Genomic DNA, 18,929 nt, shown 5'->3' on the forward strand with positions numbered 1-18,929 from the left:
CGTCCTGGGGAGACAGAAGGTGGTGCCTTCTCCTGAGAGGTGGTGGTGGGCAGGGCTGGGGGAGGCGGGCAGTTACGGAACGCTGCTGCCTGTCTGGTAACCAACTGCCTCAAGAAATCACCACCCAGGGTGGTGGCCCCTCTGGGGGTGGGAAGGCCCTCAGGGGGCAGGTCTCCAGCGCCGGCTCCTCCCTCCTGCAGGGTGAACGTGGGCTGCGGCCCTGCCGAGGAGAGGGTCCTTCTCACCGGCCTGCACGCCGTCGCAGACATCTACTGTGAGAACTGCAAAACCACGCTCGGGTGGAAATACGTGAGTGACATTCCAGAGAACACAGATGTACTGCGATAAATAAAACATCTACAAATGGAAACAAAATTTGCAAATACGTAGATCTCCCCCGGAAGTATAATCCTATCAGAGTTCATTTTTCTTTCTTTTTTTTTTTTTTTTTTAAATATTTTTTTGATTTTTTACAGAGAGAAAGGGAGGATAGAGAGTTAGAAACATCGATGAGAGAAAAACATCAATCAGCTGCCTCCTGCACACCCCGCACCGGGGATGCGCCTGCAGCCAAAGTACATGCCCTTGACCGGAATCGAACCCGGGACCCTTCAGTCTGCAGGCAGACGCTCTATCCACTGCACCAAACAGGTCAGGGCAGTTCATTTTTCTTTTAAATATATATTTTTATTGATTTCAGAGAGGGAGAGAGAGAAACATCAATGATTAGAATCATTGATCGGCTGCCTCCTGAATGCCCCCTACTGGGGATCAAGCCCGCAACCCGGGCATGTGCCCTGACCCGGAATCAAACCATGACCTCCTGGTTCATAGGTCGATGCTTAACCACTGAGCCATGCTGGCCGGGCAAGAGTTCATTTTTTTTTTAATATGTTTTATTGATTCTCCACAGAGACGGGGGGAGAGGAACAGAGAGCCAGAAACATCGATGAGAGAGAAACACCGATCAGTTGCCTCCTGCACACCCCCCACCGGGGATGTGCCCACAACCAAGGCACATGCCCGCGACCAGAACTGAACCTGGGACCCCTCAGTCCGCAGGCCGACGCTCCATCCACTGAGCCAAACCGGTCAGGGCAAGAGTTCATTTTTTAAAATGTTTTTATTGCTTTCAGAGAGAAGGGGAGAGGAAGAGAGAGGTAGAAGCATCAATGATGAGAATGACTGATCGGCTGCCTCCTGCATGCCATTCTGGTTTTCTTCGTCAGGGCCCGGCTCTCCCTCCTGGAATTCTCGATCGTTGCTGTGTCCCAAGTCCCCGTCAGATATGAGGAGACACAGTGCCCAGCACAGAGGCGAGCTTAGTGAGGCCTGCACATTCCCCTGTCCTTCCCCCTGCTTGGCCCATTCCATCCCTGACCACCCCGGCCCCCAACAAAGGGCCTTCACTCCCTACAGCATCTCTGAACTATGCCCGGGCTCCCAGTGCAGTCACCTGCACCCTCCTCTCACCTGGAGTCCCTGGAAGGAGCATCTCCCTCCTCTCCCTCCTCCCAAATTGCCCTGCACGTGACAGGTGCTCAGTAACAAATCGGAATTCCTGTTTCCCTACAAGTTTAACTGTAACCTGATGCCACAGGAACAGCAGCCCTGCGCTGCCCTCAATGGGCTTGTCACCGAGACAGACCCCAGCCATGAGCCCGTGCAGGGGACGTCTGGGGAGACGTGCTACCATACACTTACTTACTTTCTCTGCTCAGAGTGCAGCGAAGTTGAGAATGAAACAGAGTCTTTCCTGAAACCTTCTGTTTCTACTTTTTCCCCAAGGAACACGCCTTTGAAAGCAGTCAGAAATATAAGGAAGGGAAATTTATCATTGAGCTTGCCCACATGATCAAAGACAATGGTTGGGAGTAAAGCGAAGGCTTCCTGTTCTCTTCCGAATCCTGTTTTGCGAGAGACTTTATTGGAATGGAAACACAGGAGCGTCCTGGATGACTATTTTTTGAACTTGAACCTTGCAAGCCTGCCTCTTCCGGCCGTTCCCATGGGTAAGGCTCCATTTGGTCTATGTCCTCTTCATGTATGTGGTCGTTTCAGAAACGTTCCAATGACCCTTTTCTAGTGTCTCAAATTCTAGAGGAAGAATTAACCAGCTGATGGCTTATCTGTCTAGTTCATACCTTCTTGAACCTGACTTTAAAATCAAGTTTGGCTGCTCTTTCACATTTGACAGAAACGAGCCAAATCTACAGACCACAGGGACAGGGTCTCTTTAGAGAGCAGGTTCACCCCTGTCGTTTAGAAGGACAGTGTTATAGCCCACTTTTTTCCAAATTTGCAAAATTACAAATTGGTTATTTCTCTTGCAAATGAGCTGTTAAGTCACAGTGCTCATTTCAGAATATTCCAGAAGCAGTCAAATCTATACACGGAGGGTGTTTTTCTTAGCCTTGTTCAAAACCAGAAGATACCATTGATAACATTTTAGGTAAGCTAGAAATAGAGAAATGTGTTCAGTGGAACATCCTGTTTATTTAAGCCAATAGCCTCCTTATCTAGGAATCAAGTGAACCAGTTGTTAGCAAAGACTGACCCAGGGCCTGCGGGCGCAGCTGTGCCAGGGCCAGGTCCCGGACCCAGGCTCCGGAGGTGGGGCTGACGTGAGGCAGGCACTGAGTGCTGGTCCATGGAGTACTAGTTTAACACACTGGACTGAGTAAATCGGACTTCCTTTTCTACTCTGATGTACTTGAAGAAAAATAATTATTTTTGCATATGAAAGAGGCCAGAACTAACAGGATAAACTTTCAAACTTGAGATTTGGTAGATTGTTTTTAATGTTTTCAGAAAAGGTTAAAGTTGCAAGACAGGTTTAAACTTTGTAAATGAGATGTTTGGTTTGCTCAGCGGGTCACCCTGCCTTGCCTGGTTGTCCCATGGGCTGTCACAGAAGGGCCTGTGCAGTGTCCTAGGTCCCGAGTAGCCGCCACATGTTTTAAGTTTTGACCCACCCCTGCTTCTGCAGGGAGTGGACACTGCACGGGTTTTGGCCAATTTGTAAAGAATTTAGATCAAAAATGGTCCCAAATAAGTTTTCTGTTTCAATGTTCTAACCCGACTCCAGCCTGTGGGCCAGCCTGCTGCTCCCGGTGCGCGGGGAGGCCTCTGTGTGCTCACCGTGGCGTGAGGCTCTGGCTCCCGGCGCCAAGGGCAGGAAAAGGCCCCGGGGAGCAGGGAGAGGAGAGCCGTGTGCCCAGGTGCTTCTCAGCCTGTAGGCGAGGTTAGTCCAGTGGCAGCGAGCATGAGCCCCTGCCCCGACCCCAGCCTCCCGAGCCCAGAGCCGTGGCCATGCAGGCACGGGGCTCCCTGCCCGGTTCTGGTTCGGCTGCTCACCTGGAGCTTCCCCTTTGGCACCATCTCTGCCTGAGTCTCGAAGCCTTGGAACACGGGGAACGTGGCAGCCGGAGAGCAGGGTGGGTTAGTGCCCGAGGAGCCTCTGCCCCGCATCTTCGGCCGAAGGAAGGTCCTGGTGCCGCTGTGGAAGCCTCTGCACTCGCAGCGCTCCAGCTGGCGCTGCTGCCGAGCTGGTGTCCAGAGATCTAGGCTGACCGGGCCCGGCCGTGTATCCAAGGTAGGGTTCGGCTGTGGAGCCTCGGGCCTACAGGGCCGTCACTCACTTGGCAGGGAGCAGTGGGAAACCTGAAGACGCTTCGCGCTCGCACTGGCATGTGAAACCGCAAACACCTGCAGCTCGGCCCTTAGGGGAAACGTGGAGGACTGAGGGAGCCTTCCCTGAGTGAGTACTCGTGGTGAAAACCTGGCCGCCATGGACACGCCCTTCTCGTTTGGTTCCTCTACAAGCCTCTCCTGCACCTGAGGCTCCGGACCAGGGAAGTGGGCGGCGCTGAGCCCCCACCGCTGGGCCAGGGCAGCGGCTCCTGTGTGTCTCCAGGTCTTTGCTGCAACTGAATCTAAAATTCTCCTGACCGGTTTTTGTATATACTAAACTTATATTTAAAGCTTTTATATGTTCTGGGCAATTTTACTGCTCCTTCAATTTGAGCACTTTGGTTTTGTATCGTATTTTTGATGGCATCGAAACCTTTTTCTTGGTGTTATGCCTTTTTTTGTTTTTTATATAATTGATACAAATATTCTCACCACTTTTTTGTTGGTCTGCAAAACCCAAGCTCCTTTTTGAAACCAAATGAACTGAGCTGGCTTCAGGGAAGGACATCCGTGAGCCACAACGACGTGCTGGTATGTTCCACCCTCTCAAATTCCTAAACAGTAAATGTCATCCCGACTTTAAGTTATTTAAACTATTTTTTCCCTGAGTGGGAGGTGATGCCAGGATTACAAATGCATTTAACTTAAAACTGTGCCGTGTCCTCTGGCTCAGTACATTTGCTTTAGAAACGTGGTTTAGTCTTGTTGCCATTTTATATATACATATATAATATTTTTATACCTTAACACTTATTCTTGATGGCATCTGTCAGATATTAGCAAGGATCAGAAATGGGAATTTTTCAAAAGTCCTTTAATTTACCTGATGACCTCACCAGGTACTTAAAAAATCCAAGTGCTTTTAATTTCTGGAAAACTACAATGTAAGCTCCAAAATAACCTACAGAATGTAAACCTCATTTGTCAAAGGCTCTGGGCCGCCCTGGGGGCCGCTCCGTGGGGCTGCAGCCTGGCCTAGCCCGGAGGTCCCCCTCTGCGCGCACACAGCCTCCCCTGCCTGTGTCAGTGTGAGGTTCAGAAATAAAGCTTCCATGTCCAGCGTCTCCTTTGCAGTAGCAGGTGCTCGGCTCTGCTGCTGAGGGACAGGCCCCGGGGCCACGCCGCTCCCACGGGAGCACAGGGTCTCCTCCAGAGGCAGCCGGGCCCTGTGCTGTCACACACCCACCTGCCTGCCGCCTCCTGGGTCTGCCAGGCTCTTGGAGAGACCTCGCTGGCGCAAACAGCCTTTCCCGAGTGAGTTCGCAGACATCTGTAGCTTGGAGGGTAGCGTGAAGGGGTCATGAAGAAGCGAGGGACCACTGTGACTAAAGGTGCAGAGGAGCTAGACAGCTGATGGGCACAGTGGAGAGCCACTGTCAGGTCAGCAGCTGTGGGACGGTGACTCAGCGTCGGTGTGGCCGTGCACGAGGGCGAGGAGGAGGCAGGTGAGACACCGGGCTTGGGCCTGGTGTTGAGCATCAGCGCTGGGAGAAGAGCCAGGTGCATTCTGGAAGAACTGTCGAGACTTACTGACAGAATTGAGGTTTGGGGTGAGAAACCAAGGATGAAACGGAGTTAGAATTCAGCGTGTTGAGCGGGAGGAGGTGGTGGGCTGTGCCGACCCAAGGATCTTGGCGTTGAGAAGAGGTGTGAGGGGAACAGGGATCTTTTAGAGCCCCAGGGTAGAGGAGACAGCTCCCGGGAGGAGGCAGCTGTCCGCGGCTTCTGCAGGCACTTCAGGAGAGCTGAGGTAGTGTCAAGGTCAGGAGAAGGGAAGCCGGGCGGGCACAGGCTGCAGAAGGAACAGAAAACAAGGGTGGGTGGGGAAGAGGAAGCTTTTTGGAAAAACAGGGTCAGGGAAGGGACCCTTAAGTTAGGAAATGCTGGTGTGGCTGCCCGAAAGTCCTAAGAGCTGGGACTGGTGGCCGGGTTTGAGTACAAGGATGGGCCCTGAGGGTGGAAGGAGGTGAGGGCACGCGCACACTAGCTGGCTGGGGCCTTCTGCACGTCCAACAGGAGCCAGCTGCCCTCACCCAGGTGTGGTCTTGTCACCAGCCTGAGACAGCAGGTGGGCAGTCCTGGGGTAGAACCCAGAGCAGGCGTGCCTTGGGCATGGCTGTGACTGCCCATGGTCCTTGCTGAGCTGGACCCAGCAAACCCAAGCAAGAGGGGGCAGAAAGGTTTTTGGAAGTAACATCTAGGTTCTAGTCCAGGGTCCTCAAATCACTGGCATCAGAAGCCCCTGTGGACACAGACCTCAGAGCCCCGCCTCCGGGTCAGACTCTAACAAGGTTCGGGGTGAGGCCGCTGGTCGGGAGGCCACATGGAGTAAAAATAGTCCCAAGAAGATGACGGAAGTGGGAGGTGATGGTAAGAAAACTGGGACAGAAGACAACAGCTCTTCTTCCCCGACCCAGACCCAGACCCAGAGGTCCCAGACGTGGGCTCTGGCTGGGGCCAGGACACTGCATTGGGTGAGGGAGGAGGAGGCCCATGGGCTCCTGGGACAGGAAAGGGAACCCAAGCAACAGGCAAGGGCTGGCGTGGGCGGGCAGAAACCTCAGGGTGTGGAAACCAGCACCGCGTCCCTACCTGGGTCCGAGCAGCAGGCCTGCTGCTACCACGCGCTGAAGTCCTTGAAACCTCCACTGGGCTTCTTCTTGGCCACGGGGACAGCTGCGCTGGTGGATGGTTCCTCATCAGCTGCACGTTTCCTGGGGAGAGAAGAGCCGGGCACCAGCTGCTGTGGGGGCCAGGCGTTCCACATCACCCCCACCCGCGTCTGACCCTTCAGCTGCACCGAGCCTCCCAGCTCCCGTCACTGCTCAATCCCGGATCGGTAAGCACATGGACGCACCCTGGGAACGGACACCAGCTCCCACCCCACTCACGTGGCTGCAGGGTTGATGTACTTGCCCACCCCCTGGCGGTAGGTTGGGGGGCCCTGGCTCCCTGACTTGGACTGGCTTTTCTTCACTGTGCTCTCGGGGGCTGCCTCGGCGAGCTGTGTCTTCTTCCGCTCCTCGGCGATCTGTGGTGGAGCAGGGATGTGGCTGACCCAGAGCCCCTCGGGCTGGATAGGACTCCCCGAAGCCCTCCCCATGTGGCCAGACACTCCTCACCTGAACATCAGCCTCCTCGTAGGGGTCCACAAACACCGTGGTGGAGTCGATGCGGATCTCCTCCTACAGCAGAGGGAGCCGTGAGCAGGGCTGGCAGGAGACAGGACCCCACAACTGCCCGGCTGAGCCTGAGCAGCCCCTCTGTTCTCCTGGGGCACATACCTTAGGGCGGTCAGTTTTGGGGTCACTCTCCACATTCTCCATGGCTGTTAGTGTGTCAAAGCCCCCAACAACCCTGCAGAAGAGGGAAGGGTGCCTCTGAATATGCCCTGCTCAGGGCACCCCAAAGGCCAAGTCCCCAGAGCATGCCAGGAAGAGGGGCTGCAGGCCCACGCCGGTCTCACAGGCGAGGGCGCAGACAGATTCAGGAAGACCCGCGGGCCAGCACAGGACTGTGGGCCAGGACGGGGGCCTGAGAGGTGAGGCTTTATTAGGACACTGCCCCGCTGCTTCCACACTGTGGCTGCTCTGCTACAACCACAAAGCTGAGGAGTGAGACAGAGACCGTAAGGCCACAGAGCTGGAAATTCCCCTGGGCCTTCCCAGGATGGAGAGAAGGAGGTGCCCAGACCTGTAATTCGGGGTCTCCAAAGGAGAACCCGAGGGGCTGACCGGGCAGGACAGCCATCAGGCAGGGCTGCAGCTGCGCTCTTCTTAACCAAGGTCCCCTGCCCAACACAGAAGCCCCAAGTCCCAGTCCTGCACGGCTGCGACCTCGGCAGGGCCAGGCCGCGGGAAAAGGCAGCGAGAGGCTCCAGCTGGGGAAGGAGCCCGCCCTCCCAACACCCCGACCTCACGCAGCAACTTCTCTTACCGCCCGAAGATGGTGTGCTTCTTGTCGAGGTAAGCGCAGGAGCGGAAGGTGATAAAGCTGGGAAGGAGAACGGAGGTCAGGAGGAGTGAGAGCTTCCCAAGGCCGCTGGGCACAAACCAGGCCACACACACACACCCTGCCCCATGCCTGCTCACTGTGTGCACAGCCCCTTACCTGCCTGCCTGGGGCAGGCTGTCAACCAAGGTGCCACCAGGCGACTGGGGCCTCTGGCCACTCGGGAGGAATCCCAGTGCACGGCCGCCAGAAGGGGCAGCGGAGGCTCAGGCCCGGCCACTGCCAACCTCCCGCCAGGCACTCTGTCCAGAGCCCAGAGGCAGAGGCTGCCCTGGAGACGGCGCAAGTAGAAGACCAGAGCCCATCCACCAAGAGACTAAAGGACCAAGGACTCTGAACCAGCAGGAAGGGGCAACGAGCAGGACAGGAAGTCAAGACAGAGACGCAGGTGCACGTACAGCAACACTGACCTAGAACAGCTCACTTCCCATGTGGCATAAAAATGGGTGGAATTAAAAAGGGGACATCTGTAACACTGTCAATAATAAAGATAATTTTTTAAAAATGGGTGGAATTAGGCCCTGGCTGGGTTTCTAGTTGGTTAGAGCATCATCCTGATATAATCAGGGTTGCCAGTTCAATTTCAGGGTACTTACAAGAATCAACCAATGAATGCATAGACAAATGGAACAACAAATCTGTTTCTCTCTTCCCCCCTCTCTTCCTCTCTCTAAAATCAACAAATGGGTTTAAAAAAATGTTTTTAATGGGTGGAATTAAATTCCCAACTACACTAACATGGATGGTGGGGGGGTGACTAGAAGGGTCTTGTCTGGGAGTGAGGAGATATGAACTAATAACTTTAGACTTTAAATAGATATACCTGATTTAAGGCTAGAAGTAAAACATCTAACTTCCAAACCAGGAGAAAGGGGAGAGGAAGAAATAAAAATATTTTAAAAGGTTCATCAGAAAGCACAAAGATATTAGCAGTATAACTGGAAAGTAAAGTACGTACTTAAGATTCTCAGGTTGAATTAAACCAATATCTAGGTGTGTGCCTTAAAAAGCCTTAAAACTTCAACAAGCTGAAAGGTTAAAAGTAAAAGATGGAAGAAGAGATCAGACAAGACATGAAGGCAAAAAGTGTTCCAAGGCTGGTTACAGTGCACGAAGCCACTCCCCAGAGGCTTGGGGACAATGTTAGTGGAAGGCTAAGGTGCCCGTGAGCAGGCCACCATCTCCCCAGTGAAGTGCTGCACACCTTCCTGGTTGGATTCAGGGCGAGGCTGAGGGGGGACCTGCAGGGAGCCCGAGCCACCTCCCCGGCCCCTCCCCTAGCCACCCAGCAACTCACAACTGAGACTTGTTGGTGTTGGGCCCCGAGTTGGCCATGCTGAGGATGCCCCGGCCCGTGTGCGAGAGGTTGGGCCGGAACTCATCTTTGAAGGGTTTTCCCCAGTAAGACTCCCCACCTGGAAGAGAAAGGAGCATGGTTGGCAGCAAGAACGGCTGGGGCCTAGCTGAGTGCAGCCAGCAGGACGCAGCCCAGCTCCAGAAATCTATGCTGAGTCTCAGGGGCAATGGGCACTGCCGGGACTGGTCTGGGGCAGGGGCACCTTGGAGGGCAGCCCTGGCCCTGAGGGCCCCTCATCACCAGCCCCCAGGGCCCTTGAAGCCCCTACGTGGGGTCCGGCCCTGAGAATGAAGTAAAGGGTGAAGGCCACATGCCGTTACTGCTTACCCACACGGGCGAGGGAGTGGGCCTGGGCCCCAGCAGCTGACAAGCTGGGGGGTGGGAGCTTTGGGAGAGCAGCCAGACATCTGGGACTGGGGGGGATAACCTCCCTCTGCTGTGGCCCCTGAAGCATCCCTTGTCCACTGACAGATGGGTGCCCGGCCCTGACCGGTTTGGCTTGGTGGATAGAGCGTCGGCCTTCGGACCAAAGGGTCCCAGGTTCGATTCCAGTTAAGGGCATGTACCTTGGTTGCGGGCAAATCCCCAGTAGGGGGATGTGTAGGAGGCAGCTGATGGATGTTTCTAACTCTCTATCCCTCTCCCTTCTCTGTAAAAAATAAAATATTTAAAAAAAAAAAAAAAAGATGGGTGCCCAGAGGCCTGTGGAGGAGGCAATATGCTCCCCTCCATCTCAAAATGAGAAAATAGGGACGTGCCCAAGATCACCTAACGCCACATCTGGAACTCAGCCATGTCCCACCCCACCTAACCCCTCACGGCCGATGGGGCAGCCAAAGCTGCCCAGGGAAGCCCAGCACCAGTACCTACCTGTGCCTGTGCCAGTGGGGTCACCTCCCTGGATCTGCAAGAACAAAAGCCAGTGAGCAAGCCATGCCTGCAGCCCTGCCGGCCCTTCCACAGCCCCCACTGCCCACAACAGGAAGCAACTCCCCACCGGCCAGATGGACATAGAGGGGTCTGAGCTCTTGGTGAGGACAGAGGCCCTCCCAGGGCCCGTCTCTGCACAAGCCCAGTGTGGCCAGGCTGGGTGCTCAAGGGGTGAGTCTGCTGTTTCCCTGCCCCTGAGAAGGGGCTCCTACATATGGCAGAAGTCACCTCTAGGAGGCATCTGGCCCCAGAGGCCAGCATTGACCCAGGTCACTTACCACAAAATTCCGGATGGACCTGTGGAAGATGGTACCATCGTAATACTGCTTCTTGCAGAGCTTGATGAAGTTTTCGCAGGTTTTTGGTGTCTGCAAAATAACCCAGATACTTCCGTGAGGCATGAAGCAGCCAATGGGGGGGGGGGTCACCAATGCCACCCAAGCCCTGACCACGCAGTGGAAGAGGGTTAGCTTCCCAGCGTGAACACAGTAAGGTCCAAGCCGCCCAGCCTGAGAGCGAGGGCCACAGGGAGATGCCAGCAGAGCAGCGGGGGTGGGGGTGGTCTGTGTGTGTGCTGTGTGTGGTGTGTGTGTGTGCTGTGCATGGTGTGTGTGGTGTGTGTGTGTGTGTGTGTGTGTGTGTGTGTGTGTGTGTATGTGTGTGTGCTGTGCGTGGTGTGTGTGTGCGTGGTGTGTCTGTGTGCTGTGCATGGTGTGTGTGTGTGTGTGTGTGTCGGGTGTGTGTTCACCGCCCAGGTGGGCCAAGGAAACGCAGCACACGCTGACGGGTCCCTTCTGGGGAGGGCAGTGGGCACACCCCTAGAGGACAGAATTCTCCACTACGACACACCCAGGGTGCAGCTCCATGCTTCAGACCTGGGACGACCCTGGGCAGGGGAGGGGACGGCTGCCACACCCACCATGTCGCAGTGCAGCTCCAGGTTGAGGTCGCCCCTGTTGGTGTGCAGCCGCACGTAGCCCTTCTTCTTCACAAACTGGTAGCGCAGCACGTCCTCGTCAATGGCGGCTGCAATCAAGCAGAGGCCCAAGCTCTGTGCCTGCCCTCGCCCTGAAGACCCGCACCCCACACCAGGCACAAGGCCTGGAAAATTCCAAGTTCCAAGGAAAGCTCGAGGGTGTGCCCTGGCTGAGCACGGGGAGGGCTTAGCAGTTAAGGCAGGGACGCTGGGAAGGCCTGGACCCAGGGCGGGAGGGGGGTGGAGACGAGAGGGTTGGGGGCCTGACCTGCTGAAAATACAAGAGGAAGAGAGCTTGGTTGGAGGGCTAAGATGCCCACGGGCAGCCTGGGAAGAGGAAAAGGTGGGGCTCCCTCACAGGCAGGACAGGGCATGGGGAGGTTCCTGCTGCAGGCCTAGCTCTGACTACAGCACCCCCACTGCAGACGCAAACACACCTTCAAAAGGGCCCGTCCCCTGACCATTCCTGAGCTAAAAGCCCACAAAACCTAGACGCCACGGAGCGATGCTGAGGACAGGGAGGCAGGGCACCCGCCTCGGCCATCATGAGGCAGCACTGGTGACAGAGGAGGGGAGGCAGCTACCTGCTTCGTGGGTGGTCTCTGGAACCATGGCGGTGGAGGTGAAGGAGGCGCTCACCTTCCCAGTGGAATAGTGGGCCTGCGGAGAAAACCATGTGGGCGCGTCAGCAGCGCCTGGGAGGCCCGGAGGCTGAGGACATGGGAGCAGCTGAGGCCCCTGCTCGTGCCTCTCCTACAGGAAGGCGTCCGTCGCCACCACCCAAAGATACACCAGGAACCTCCTGGGGACAGGGTGGCCCAGCCCGAACTGGCCTTTCCCTAAGGCCCCAAGGAACAAGGGACTATTTTCCTTTAGAAGTTTTCAGTGTCGCCCAAGCCGGTCTGGCTCAGTGGATAGAGCGTCAGCGTGCAGACTGAAGGGTCCAGGTTCGATTCTGATCAAGGGCACATGCCTGGATTGTGGGCTTGATCCCCAGCAGGAGGTGTGCAGGAGGCAGCCAATCAATGATTCTCTCTCATCACTGATGTTTCTCTTTCCCTCTCCCTTCTTCTCTAAAATCAATAAAAATGTTTTAAAAAATAGTTTTCAGTGTCTACAATAAACACATATTTTTAATCAGGAAAACATAAGCCCCAATAAATATTTTTTCATCCTAGGCAGAAGGGAAAAATAAAAAGAGGGATTTTTACTTTCATCAGAAGGAAGTACACCAAAATGCTAAGAGCTTGTGTGAGAGTGCTGGAATTATGAACAACAAACTTTTCTTTTGCAAATTTTCCTGAATATTTCTTTAAGGTGGGAGCCTCAGAGCCCCACCGCCACAGCCCCAGCTCTCCAAAATGAAGAGGGGAAGGGGCAGCTTTGGGGCCTGACAGACCAGGGCACAAATCCTGGTGCCATCACTGCCAAGAGAGGACCTCAGAGCCAACTACCGGGTATTGTAAGAAGCAAACCTGACTGCCCAGGAGGGGCGGGCACCGCACCACTTGTCCCTCCCTCAGCACTGCGGGACCCCTGAAGCACCCCGCCTTCTCTCCCTGGGTTTGCTCTGGGCACCAAGTGACCAGCTCTGCAGGGCAGTGACTCTGCACCCCACGGGACATCCCCTCCCACAGACCTGCATGCCTGAGGCCACTGTGTCACGTGGTACCACCAAAGCCCCCAGGCACTGTCCACCGAGCATGTCTGTCCCAGGCTCCCCAGCTTGGGCCAGAGCATGAAATAGATCCTACATGGCCCTGGCTGGTTTGGCTCAGTGGATGGAGTGTCGGCCTGCGGACTGAAGGGTCCTAGGTTCGATTCCGGTCAAGGGCGCATACCCAAGTTGTGGGGTCTGTCCCCAGTAGGGGGCATGCAGGAGGCAGCTGACCAATGATTCTCTCTCATCACTGATGTTTCTATCTCTCTCCCTTCCTTGCTGAAATCAATAAAAATATATATAAAAAAAGAAATAGACCCTACATGGCTGGGGGCCACCTTCCCTGCGCGGCTCCCAGCACAGCTGTCAGCCCCAGCTCCTCAGTGCCGCTGTCCTCTGGGCCCCCCAGGGGCGCCTTGGCTCGGGGGTCCCAGCTGCTTCCCCTCCGACTGTATCCCAGAACCACTCCTAGGCGCTCTGATGGGCGGGTGGCTTGAGCTGGCAGCTGCGCGCCCCGCCACCTACTCACCGCATTCAGCTTGTCCACCTTCTTCTTCTCTGGGGCTTTCATGGTGGCCGCCAGGACCTCATCCCCCTTGAACTCCTTGTAGAGCTCCTGCAGTGTTTCTCGGGTCTCGGCATTGGTATTTTTCAAATAATAAGATGGGTCCTGTTTGGCCTTTTCTTCATCTATAAAACAGCATGGTGGCCTGAGCAGCTGAGCCCCAGGAATGTCCCCAGATGTGCATGATGGGAAAAAAGGCCAGAGCTGGCTACCCCAACAGGTCCCGGACCAGGACACAGGCCAAGCCTCCATCACAGTGACATCTTCGTAGTCGCTGCAAACCCAGGGAGGTAGTGTAGGGAGAGAGTGAAGGAACAGCCCAGAAGGGCAGCGCCCCCCACCACGGCTTCTGCTGGAGTCGGCTATGGTCTCTGGCCCTGACCCAGCCTTGGTCCCAACAGAGTTCAGACACAGCCCCAAACCACAGCACCACAGTGGTGGTGACCAGCTAGCTGAGCAGTACCCACCTACCTGCCTAACCTCCTGTCCCTGTAGTGAGAACAGAGACAACTTCTAAGGAGCAAAGACGGCCCCATCCAGGCACCTGAGGGCCTGGCCGAGAAAGCAGCCCGAAGGCCCTGGAGCTAAGTCTTGAGAGGGGAGGACCAGGAGGCTGTGGGCACTCAGGCCTAAGGCCTGGCTGGCACCCACCAATCAGGCCCTGTGGGCAGGCCTGGGCCAGGGTGATTCTGCCAATCTCAGCGCAGGAGAAGCTGAACGCCAGCTTGAGAAATTCCAAACTTGCCTCAGCTCGATCAAGACTCTGATCCCAGGAGGGTGGGGGCTTTGGCCAGGGAGCATGGACTATTTTCCCCAACCCCTGGCACCCAGACCACCCCTGGATGTTCATACCTGGGTCGGTTATTTTCATGTTATTCTTCACATGAAAGAAGTTGGAGACGTTGAATTTGTCCAAATTTGTAGGGTCCTAGGGCAAAAAGAACGTGCAGCGGAGTGAGTCCAGCCGGGTCCCGGGCTGTGGCCATGTGGCTGCCGCGGGCAGCAAAGGACAGGTGAGTGGCATGAGGGTCCTGGGGCCAGGAGGGGAGAGGCCTGTGGCTGCACAGAAGCCTGGGGGTCGAGCAGAGAACAAGGGAGCCAGGGAGAGGGCTCTGCCCCGGGCAGGGCCACGAGCGGGGGGGAGGGGGGGGGACTGGAACAAATGGCTGGCTGCTCCCCAAACTGCATCTCTCTGGCACAAGGCCGACAAGCATCCCTTGCTGTGAGGCAGCCACAAGACGGATGGGTCTTCTCGAAGGAAGGTGAGCAGATATGCCGTGCCCACCTCCAGGCCTCCCACAGGCTGCCCCGTACTCCCTTCAGCTTGGCTGCCAGTCACAGACCCCACAGAGCTCGGGCCCTGGGGACGGCGAGCCCCCTCCCTTGGAAGGAATGTGTACTGACCTCCAATTAGAATGGGACAAGCCACAGAAGCGATCGTCCCCCTCTAAGTCACTCCTAAAACACTTTCTAAGTCCGTGTTTTTCATGAATTCACCCAGGATTCTCTGACACCACAGGGGTGCCCTGTGCCCAATGCTGAGCACACACCTGCCCCCACTCTCAAGAGGGCGGGTGGAGAGCCAGGCCTGCAAAGAGGCCACTCTGTGCCGAGATGGCTCTGGGGGGCCCTGACAGCAGGGACAGGCATCAGAGGAGATGTGGGAACCAGACTGAGGAAGCGGTGTGTGCGAGGCCCATGTGACCGAGTGTAAGGAGGGCAGGAGGTGGGGGCACTGTCAGTGGCAGCTGGGGAACCTCAACCAGACAGGTAGCAAGGAGGAAGCCACTGACCCTGGGTGGAGAGGTGGGGCTGGCAGAGGGCAGCTGTGCCAAGGTTCTGGAGGCCCCTCCCGAGAGCACAGGGGAAGGGACCGCACCTGGAGGGTGATGATGTCCTGCCGGGAGAAGGGCTCGTCCGTCAGCAGGTCTCGGAAGTTCTTGGCCTTGATATTGAGCTGCTCCACTGCCTGTGGCCAGGAGGAAGCGGCTGTTACCATGCCTGCCCCAGCCCGCCCGGACAACGGCACCATCCAGCGTGAGGAAAAGGACAGAACTACCAGGCGCGCCCCACGGGCTCAGAGCCATGGCCCTGCCCCTGAGGGAGAAGCTTGTTGAGCCCCAGAAACTTGAAGACTACCCTCTGAGCAAGGTTCCTCACAGGACTCTCTCGTGACAGGTCTTACACATCAGCGAACAGGTTCAGCGAGGCTGCCCATCTGTACCAAGCCCCTGAAATCCATGCACTCGGGCAAGATGTCACCCCCAGAGCCTCTAGAGCCACGCTGGCCACCTGAACCCTGCCAGCGGCCAGGGACAGGCATGAAAACAGCTGAGAGGCCTCCCTGCTACGTGGAGCCCACAGCCCTGCCGTCTGTACTCTGCTGGCACACCTGGAGGACAGGTGGGAAAACCAGGGCCTCCTCTCTCCACACCTGCCCACCAGCCACATCTGCTCCTCTTGGGGACTCCGCCAGGAACTGGGGGGCTCAAGACCCCCTCGAAGCCCTGGAGTGCCCTCAGAGCACAGGGTCCCTCCCAGGGCCTGACCAGTAAGAGTCTGCTGAAGACGACGGTGGGGAAGACCCCTGGGTACAAAAGAACTTCCCAGAGGTCAGGTCCAGTGGCCACAGGAAGGCCTGCCTTTTCTAGGCTGTGCTGATAGCTCTCAGAGTGTCGGCCCCACAGGGAAAGGCTGTGCCATCCCCAAGCCCAAGCCAGGGTTCCCAGGAGCAGACCCCTAAAGAGCGGGTAGGGGACACAGTTCCCGAGAACCTACCTCGTAGGCATAGACATTGCCGGTGGTCCTGATGGCCACGATGTGGGTGTTGTTGGTGAACACGGTATACAGCACTGGACAGTGGTACTTCTCTAGGGAGGAGGCATGCAGAGACCAGAGAAAGGCCCAAGGTCAGAGAACGGGAGAAGGCAGAAGCCTGCCTCAGTATGCCCAGAGTGGGGCCCAGTGGCCGGCCAGCTGCTTACCCCCCTCCTCCAATCCCCACATGGCCTTCCTCAGAGGTAGCTGCCTCATCAGCCCCAGGCCACCACTGGCAACATTGCCCTGGCCTCCTCCTCCACTGCAGACACTGCCACGTCCCTCACACTGTCGCCTGGGATATTGCAACAAACTCCTGCTACTCCCCTACCCCACCAACTCCCTACAGGTAGCCAGGAGCCTGTCCAAATAAGTCCCAACAAATAAACTGCAAAAAGGCGGGGAGGAAGACTTCTAGATTAAGAGACTTAGAGATTATCAACTACCTATTTGTGTGGACTTTTTAAAAATCTTGATTTGAAAACTATATAAAAATAATTATGACAGCGTTCTGGAAATTTGATCACTGGCTGGACAGTCAATAATATTAAGGAATTCTTAATTTTTTAGATGTTAGAGTAGTTAGAATAGTATTGTGATAACTATTTTTTTAAGCCCTTATTTTTCAAACTTAAGTATTTAAGCATGAAATGATACAATGTCTCAAATTTGTTTTAAAATCACTTAAGCAGCCTGGCCAGCATGGCTCAGTGGTTGAGCATCGACCTATGAACTAGGAAGTCATGGTTCGATTCCCTGTAGGGGTGCATGCCCGGGTTGCAGGCCAGATCCTCAGTGTGGGGCGTGCAGGAGGCAGCCGATCAATGATTCTCTCTCATCACTGATATTTCTCTCTCTCTCCCTCTCCCTTCTTCTCTGAAATCAACAAAAGTATATTTTAGCCCTAGGTGGTTTGGCTCAGTGGATGTTGGCCTGCAGACTGAAGGGTCCCAGGTTCGATTCCGGTCAAGGACACATACCTCGGTTGCAGGCTCCTCCCTGGCCCAGGCTCTGGTTGGGGCTCATGCAGGAGGCAACCAATGTGTTTCTCTCACATTTATAATTTGTCTTTCACTCTCTCTCTTCCAATCTTTCTAAAAATCAATGGAGCCCAGCCGGGTGTGGCTCAGCAGTTAAGCATCAACCCAGGAACCAAAAGGACTGATTTGATTACTAATCAGGGCTAGGTTGCAGGCTTGATCCCCAGTAGGGGGTGTGCAAGAGGCAGCTATCGATGCTTCTCTCTCATCATTGATGTGTCTATCTCTCCCTCTCCCTTCCTCTCTGAAATCAATAAATATATATATATATATTTTTTAATATATTTTATTGATTTTTTACAGAGAGGAAGGGAGAGGGATAGAGTCAGAAACATCGATGAGAGAGAAACATCGATCAGCTGCCTCCTGCACACCCCCTACTGGGGATGTGCCCGCAACCCAGGTACATGCCCTTGACCAGAATCGAACCTGGTACCTTTCAGTCCACAGGCCGACGCTCTATCCACTGAGCCAAACCGGTTACAGCAAAAAAATATATTTTAAAATAATAATAAATATCAATGGAGAAATATCCTCGGGTGATTAAGAATATACATATAATTTTTAAATAAATAAATAAATATCACCTAAGCAGGCACTGAGTAAATAGTTGCTGAATGAGATACACTGTAGACCTCCCCAGATCAGCTGATCTCTGAGCAGGGAGGCCCACAACACTCAGGGCGAAGCTCCCTAACCCCAGGGACTGTCCCTGAATCGCTAAGCTTTTGTTTTCCCAAGGCCTGTTCACTCATCACTATGAACCAGCATCTACTATGGGCCAGGCTCTGGGGTCAGACAGAGTGTCAGACGGGCCTCAGCCTCAGCTACTTCAACATCTCCCTAGAACAGTGATGGCGAACCTTTTGAGCTCGGCGTGTCAGCATTTTGAAAAACCCTAACTTAACTCTGGTGCCGTGAGACATATAGAAATTTTTTTATATTTGCAACCATAGTAAAACAAAGACTTATATTTTTGATATTTATTTTATATATTTAAATGCCATTTAACAAAGAAAAATCAACCAAAAAAATGAGTTCGCGTGTCATAGGTTCGCCATCACTGCCCTAGAATGTACACACCCAGTGAGCATGGACACCAGCCTTGACCATGGCATCTGCACAGGCCAAGAGAACCATGCCAGGCCAACCAAGAACCCACAGCAAGATCAGTGCCCTCAGGGGTTGCCTCAGCGAGGGCATCCGGCCAGTGAGAGGGAGTAGCGATATAAAGCAGGAGGGTCCTGGCTGGGCTGGGCTTTATGACCAGTGGCGAGGAGCTCAGCCTAAGGGCCACCCAACAAATCCGTCAGACCCACACACCCCTGCCCAGCTGCCTGCCCTGGGCCTCTCAGCCTGCGCAGCTTCTGCCTCCAGCCATGAGCAGACCAGAGACACGGGGCCCATCTTTGCCCACAAAGGCCTCCAGAGGACCCCATGGCCCAACTGCCTTCGTGGGAAGAAATACCCAAAACCCAAGGTTTCACTCCTCCACCCTCAGCTTTAAAAACTACCTGGACCTTTAAGAAAAAATTGTGTTAGCCCAGCTGGCGAAGCTCAGTGGTTGAGCTTCGATTCCCAGTCAGGGCACATGCCCAGGTTGTGGGCTCAATCCTCATTGTGGAGTGTGCAGAAGGCAGCCAATCAATGATGCTCTCTCATTTTTTTTTTTTTAAATGTCTTCCCCTTTCTTTTTTTTAAATATATTTTATTGATTTTTTACAGAGAGGAAGGGAGAGGGATAGAGTCAGAAATATCGATGAGAAACATCAATCAGCTGCCTCCTACACACCCCCTACTGGGGATGTGCCCGCAACCAAGGTACATGCCCTTGACCGAAATCAACCCCGGGACCCTTCAGTCCGCAGGCCGACGCTCTA

At 54.8% G+C, this 18,929-nt stretch overlaps 2 protein-coding genes across 3 annotated transcripts in view; one reads left to right on the top strand and one right to left on the bottom strand.

Moving 5' to 3' along the window:
* Positions 1 to 4,544, top strand: part of YPEL1 (yippee-like 1) — a 9,538-nt gene extending 4,994 nt beyond the window's left edge. Inside the window, exons 3-5 of one of the 2 annotated variants that reach the window (XR_314136.2) lie at positions 201 to 309; positions 1,789 to 2,012; positions 3,649 to 4,544. Coding sequence is in view for 1 of the 2 variants with exons in the window: in XM_005875501.2 (XP_005875563.1) it covers positions 201 to 309; positions 1,789 to 1,878 (199 nt within the window). In the remaining variant the exon portion in view is untranslated. Of the gene's footprint in view, positions 1 to 200; positions 310 to 1,788 lie in introns of both variants that reach the window. The other variant, XM_005875501.2, reaches the window with a different exon arrangement.
* The window catches only part of PPIL2 (peptidylprolyl isomerase (cyclophilin)-like 2), a 29,764-nt gene continuing 15,326 nt past the window's right edge, over positions 4,492 to 18,929 (bottom strand). The window contains exons 7-21 of the mRNA XM_005875500.2: positions 15,971 to 16,062; positions 15,072 to 15,161; positions 14,045 to 14,120; positions 13,157 to 13,317; positions 11,552 to 11,627; positions 10,911 to 11,017; positions 10,270 to 10,359; positions 9,932 to 9,965; positions 9,002 to 9,119; positions 7,630 to 7,686; positions 6,978 to 7,050; positions 6,816 to 6,878; positions 6,585 to 6,724; positions 6,286 to 6,407; positions 4,492 to 5,485 (exon numbers count right to left, since the gene is read on the bottom strand). Of these exons, the coding sequence (XP_005875562.1) occupies positions 6,311 to 6,407; positions 6,585 to 6,724; positions 6,816 to 6,878; positions 6,978 to 7,050; positions 7,630 to 7,686; positions 9,002 to 9,119; positions 9,932 to 9,965; positions 10,270 to 10,359; positions 10,911 to 11,017; positions 11,552 to 11,627; positions 13,157 to 13,317; positions 14,045 to 14,120; positions 15,072 to 15,161; positions 15,971 to 16,062 (1,274 nt within the window). The 3' untranslated portion in view covers positions 4,492 to 5,485; positions 6,286 to 6,310. The remainder of the gene's footprint in view (positions 5,486 to 6,285; positions 6,408 to 6,584; positions 6,725 to 6,815; positions 6,879 to 6,977; positions 7,051 to 7,629; positions 7,687 to 9,001; positions 9,120 to 9,931; positions 9,966 to 10,269; positions 10,360 to 10,910; positions 11,018 to 11,551; positions 11,628 to 13,156; positions 13,318 to 14,044; positions 14,121 to 15,071; positions 15,162 to 15,970; positions 16,063 to 18,929) is intronic.

This window comes from Myotis brandtii, unplaced genomic scaffold (genome assembly GCF_000412655.1).
Source record: "Myotis brandtii unplaced genomic scaffold, ASM41265v1 scaffold463, whole genome shotgun sequence".
Classification (NCBI taxonomy): Eukaryota; Metazoa; Chordata; class Mammalia; order Chiroptera; family Vespertilionidae; genus Myotis; species Myotis brandtii.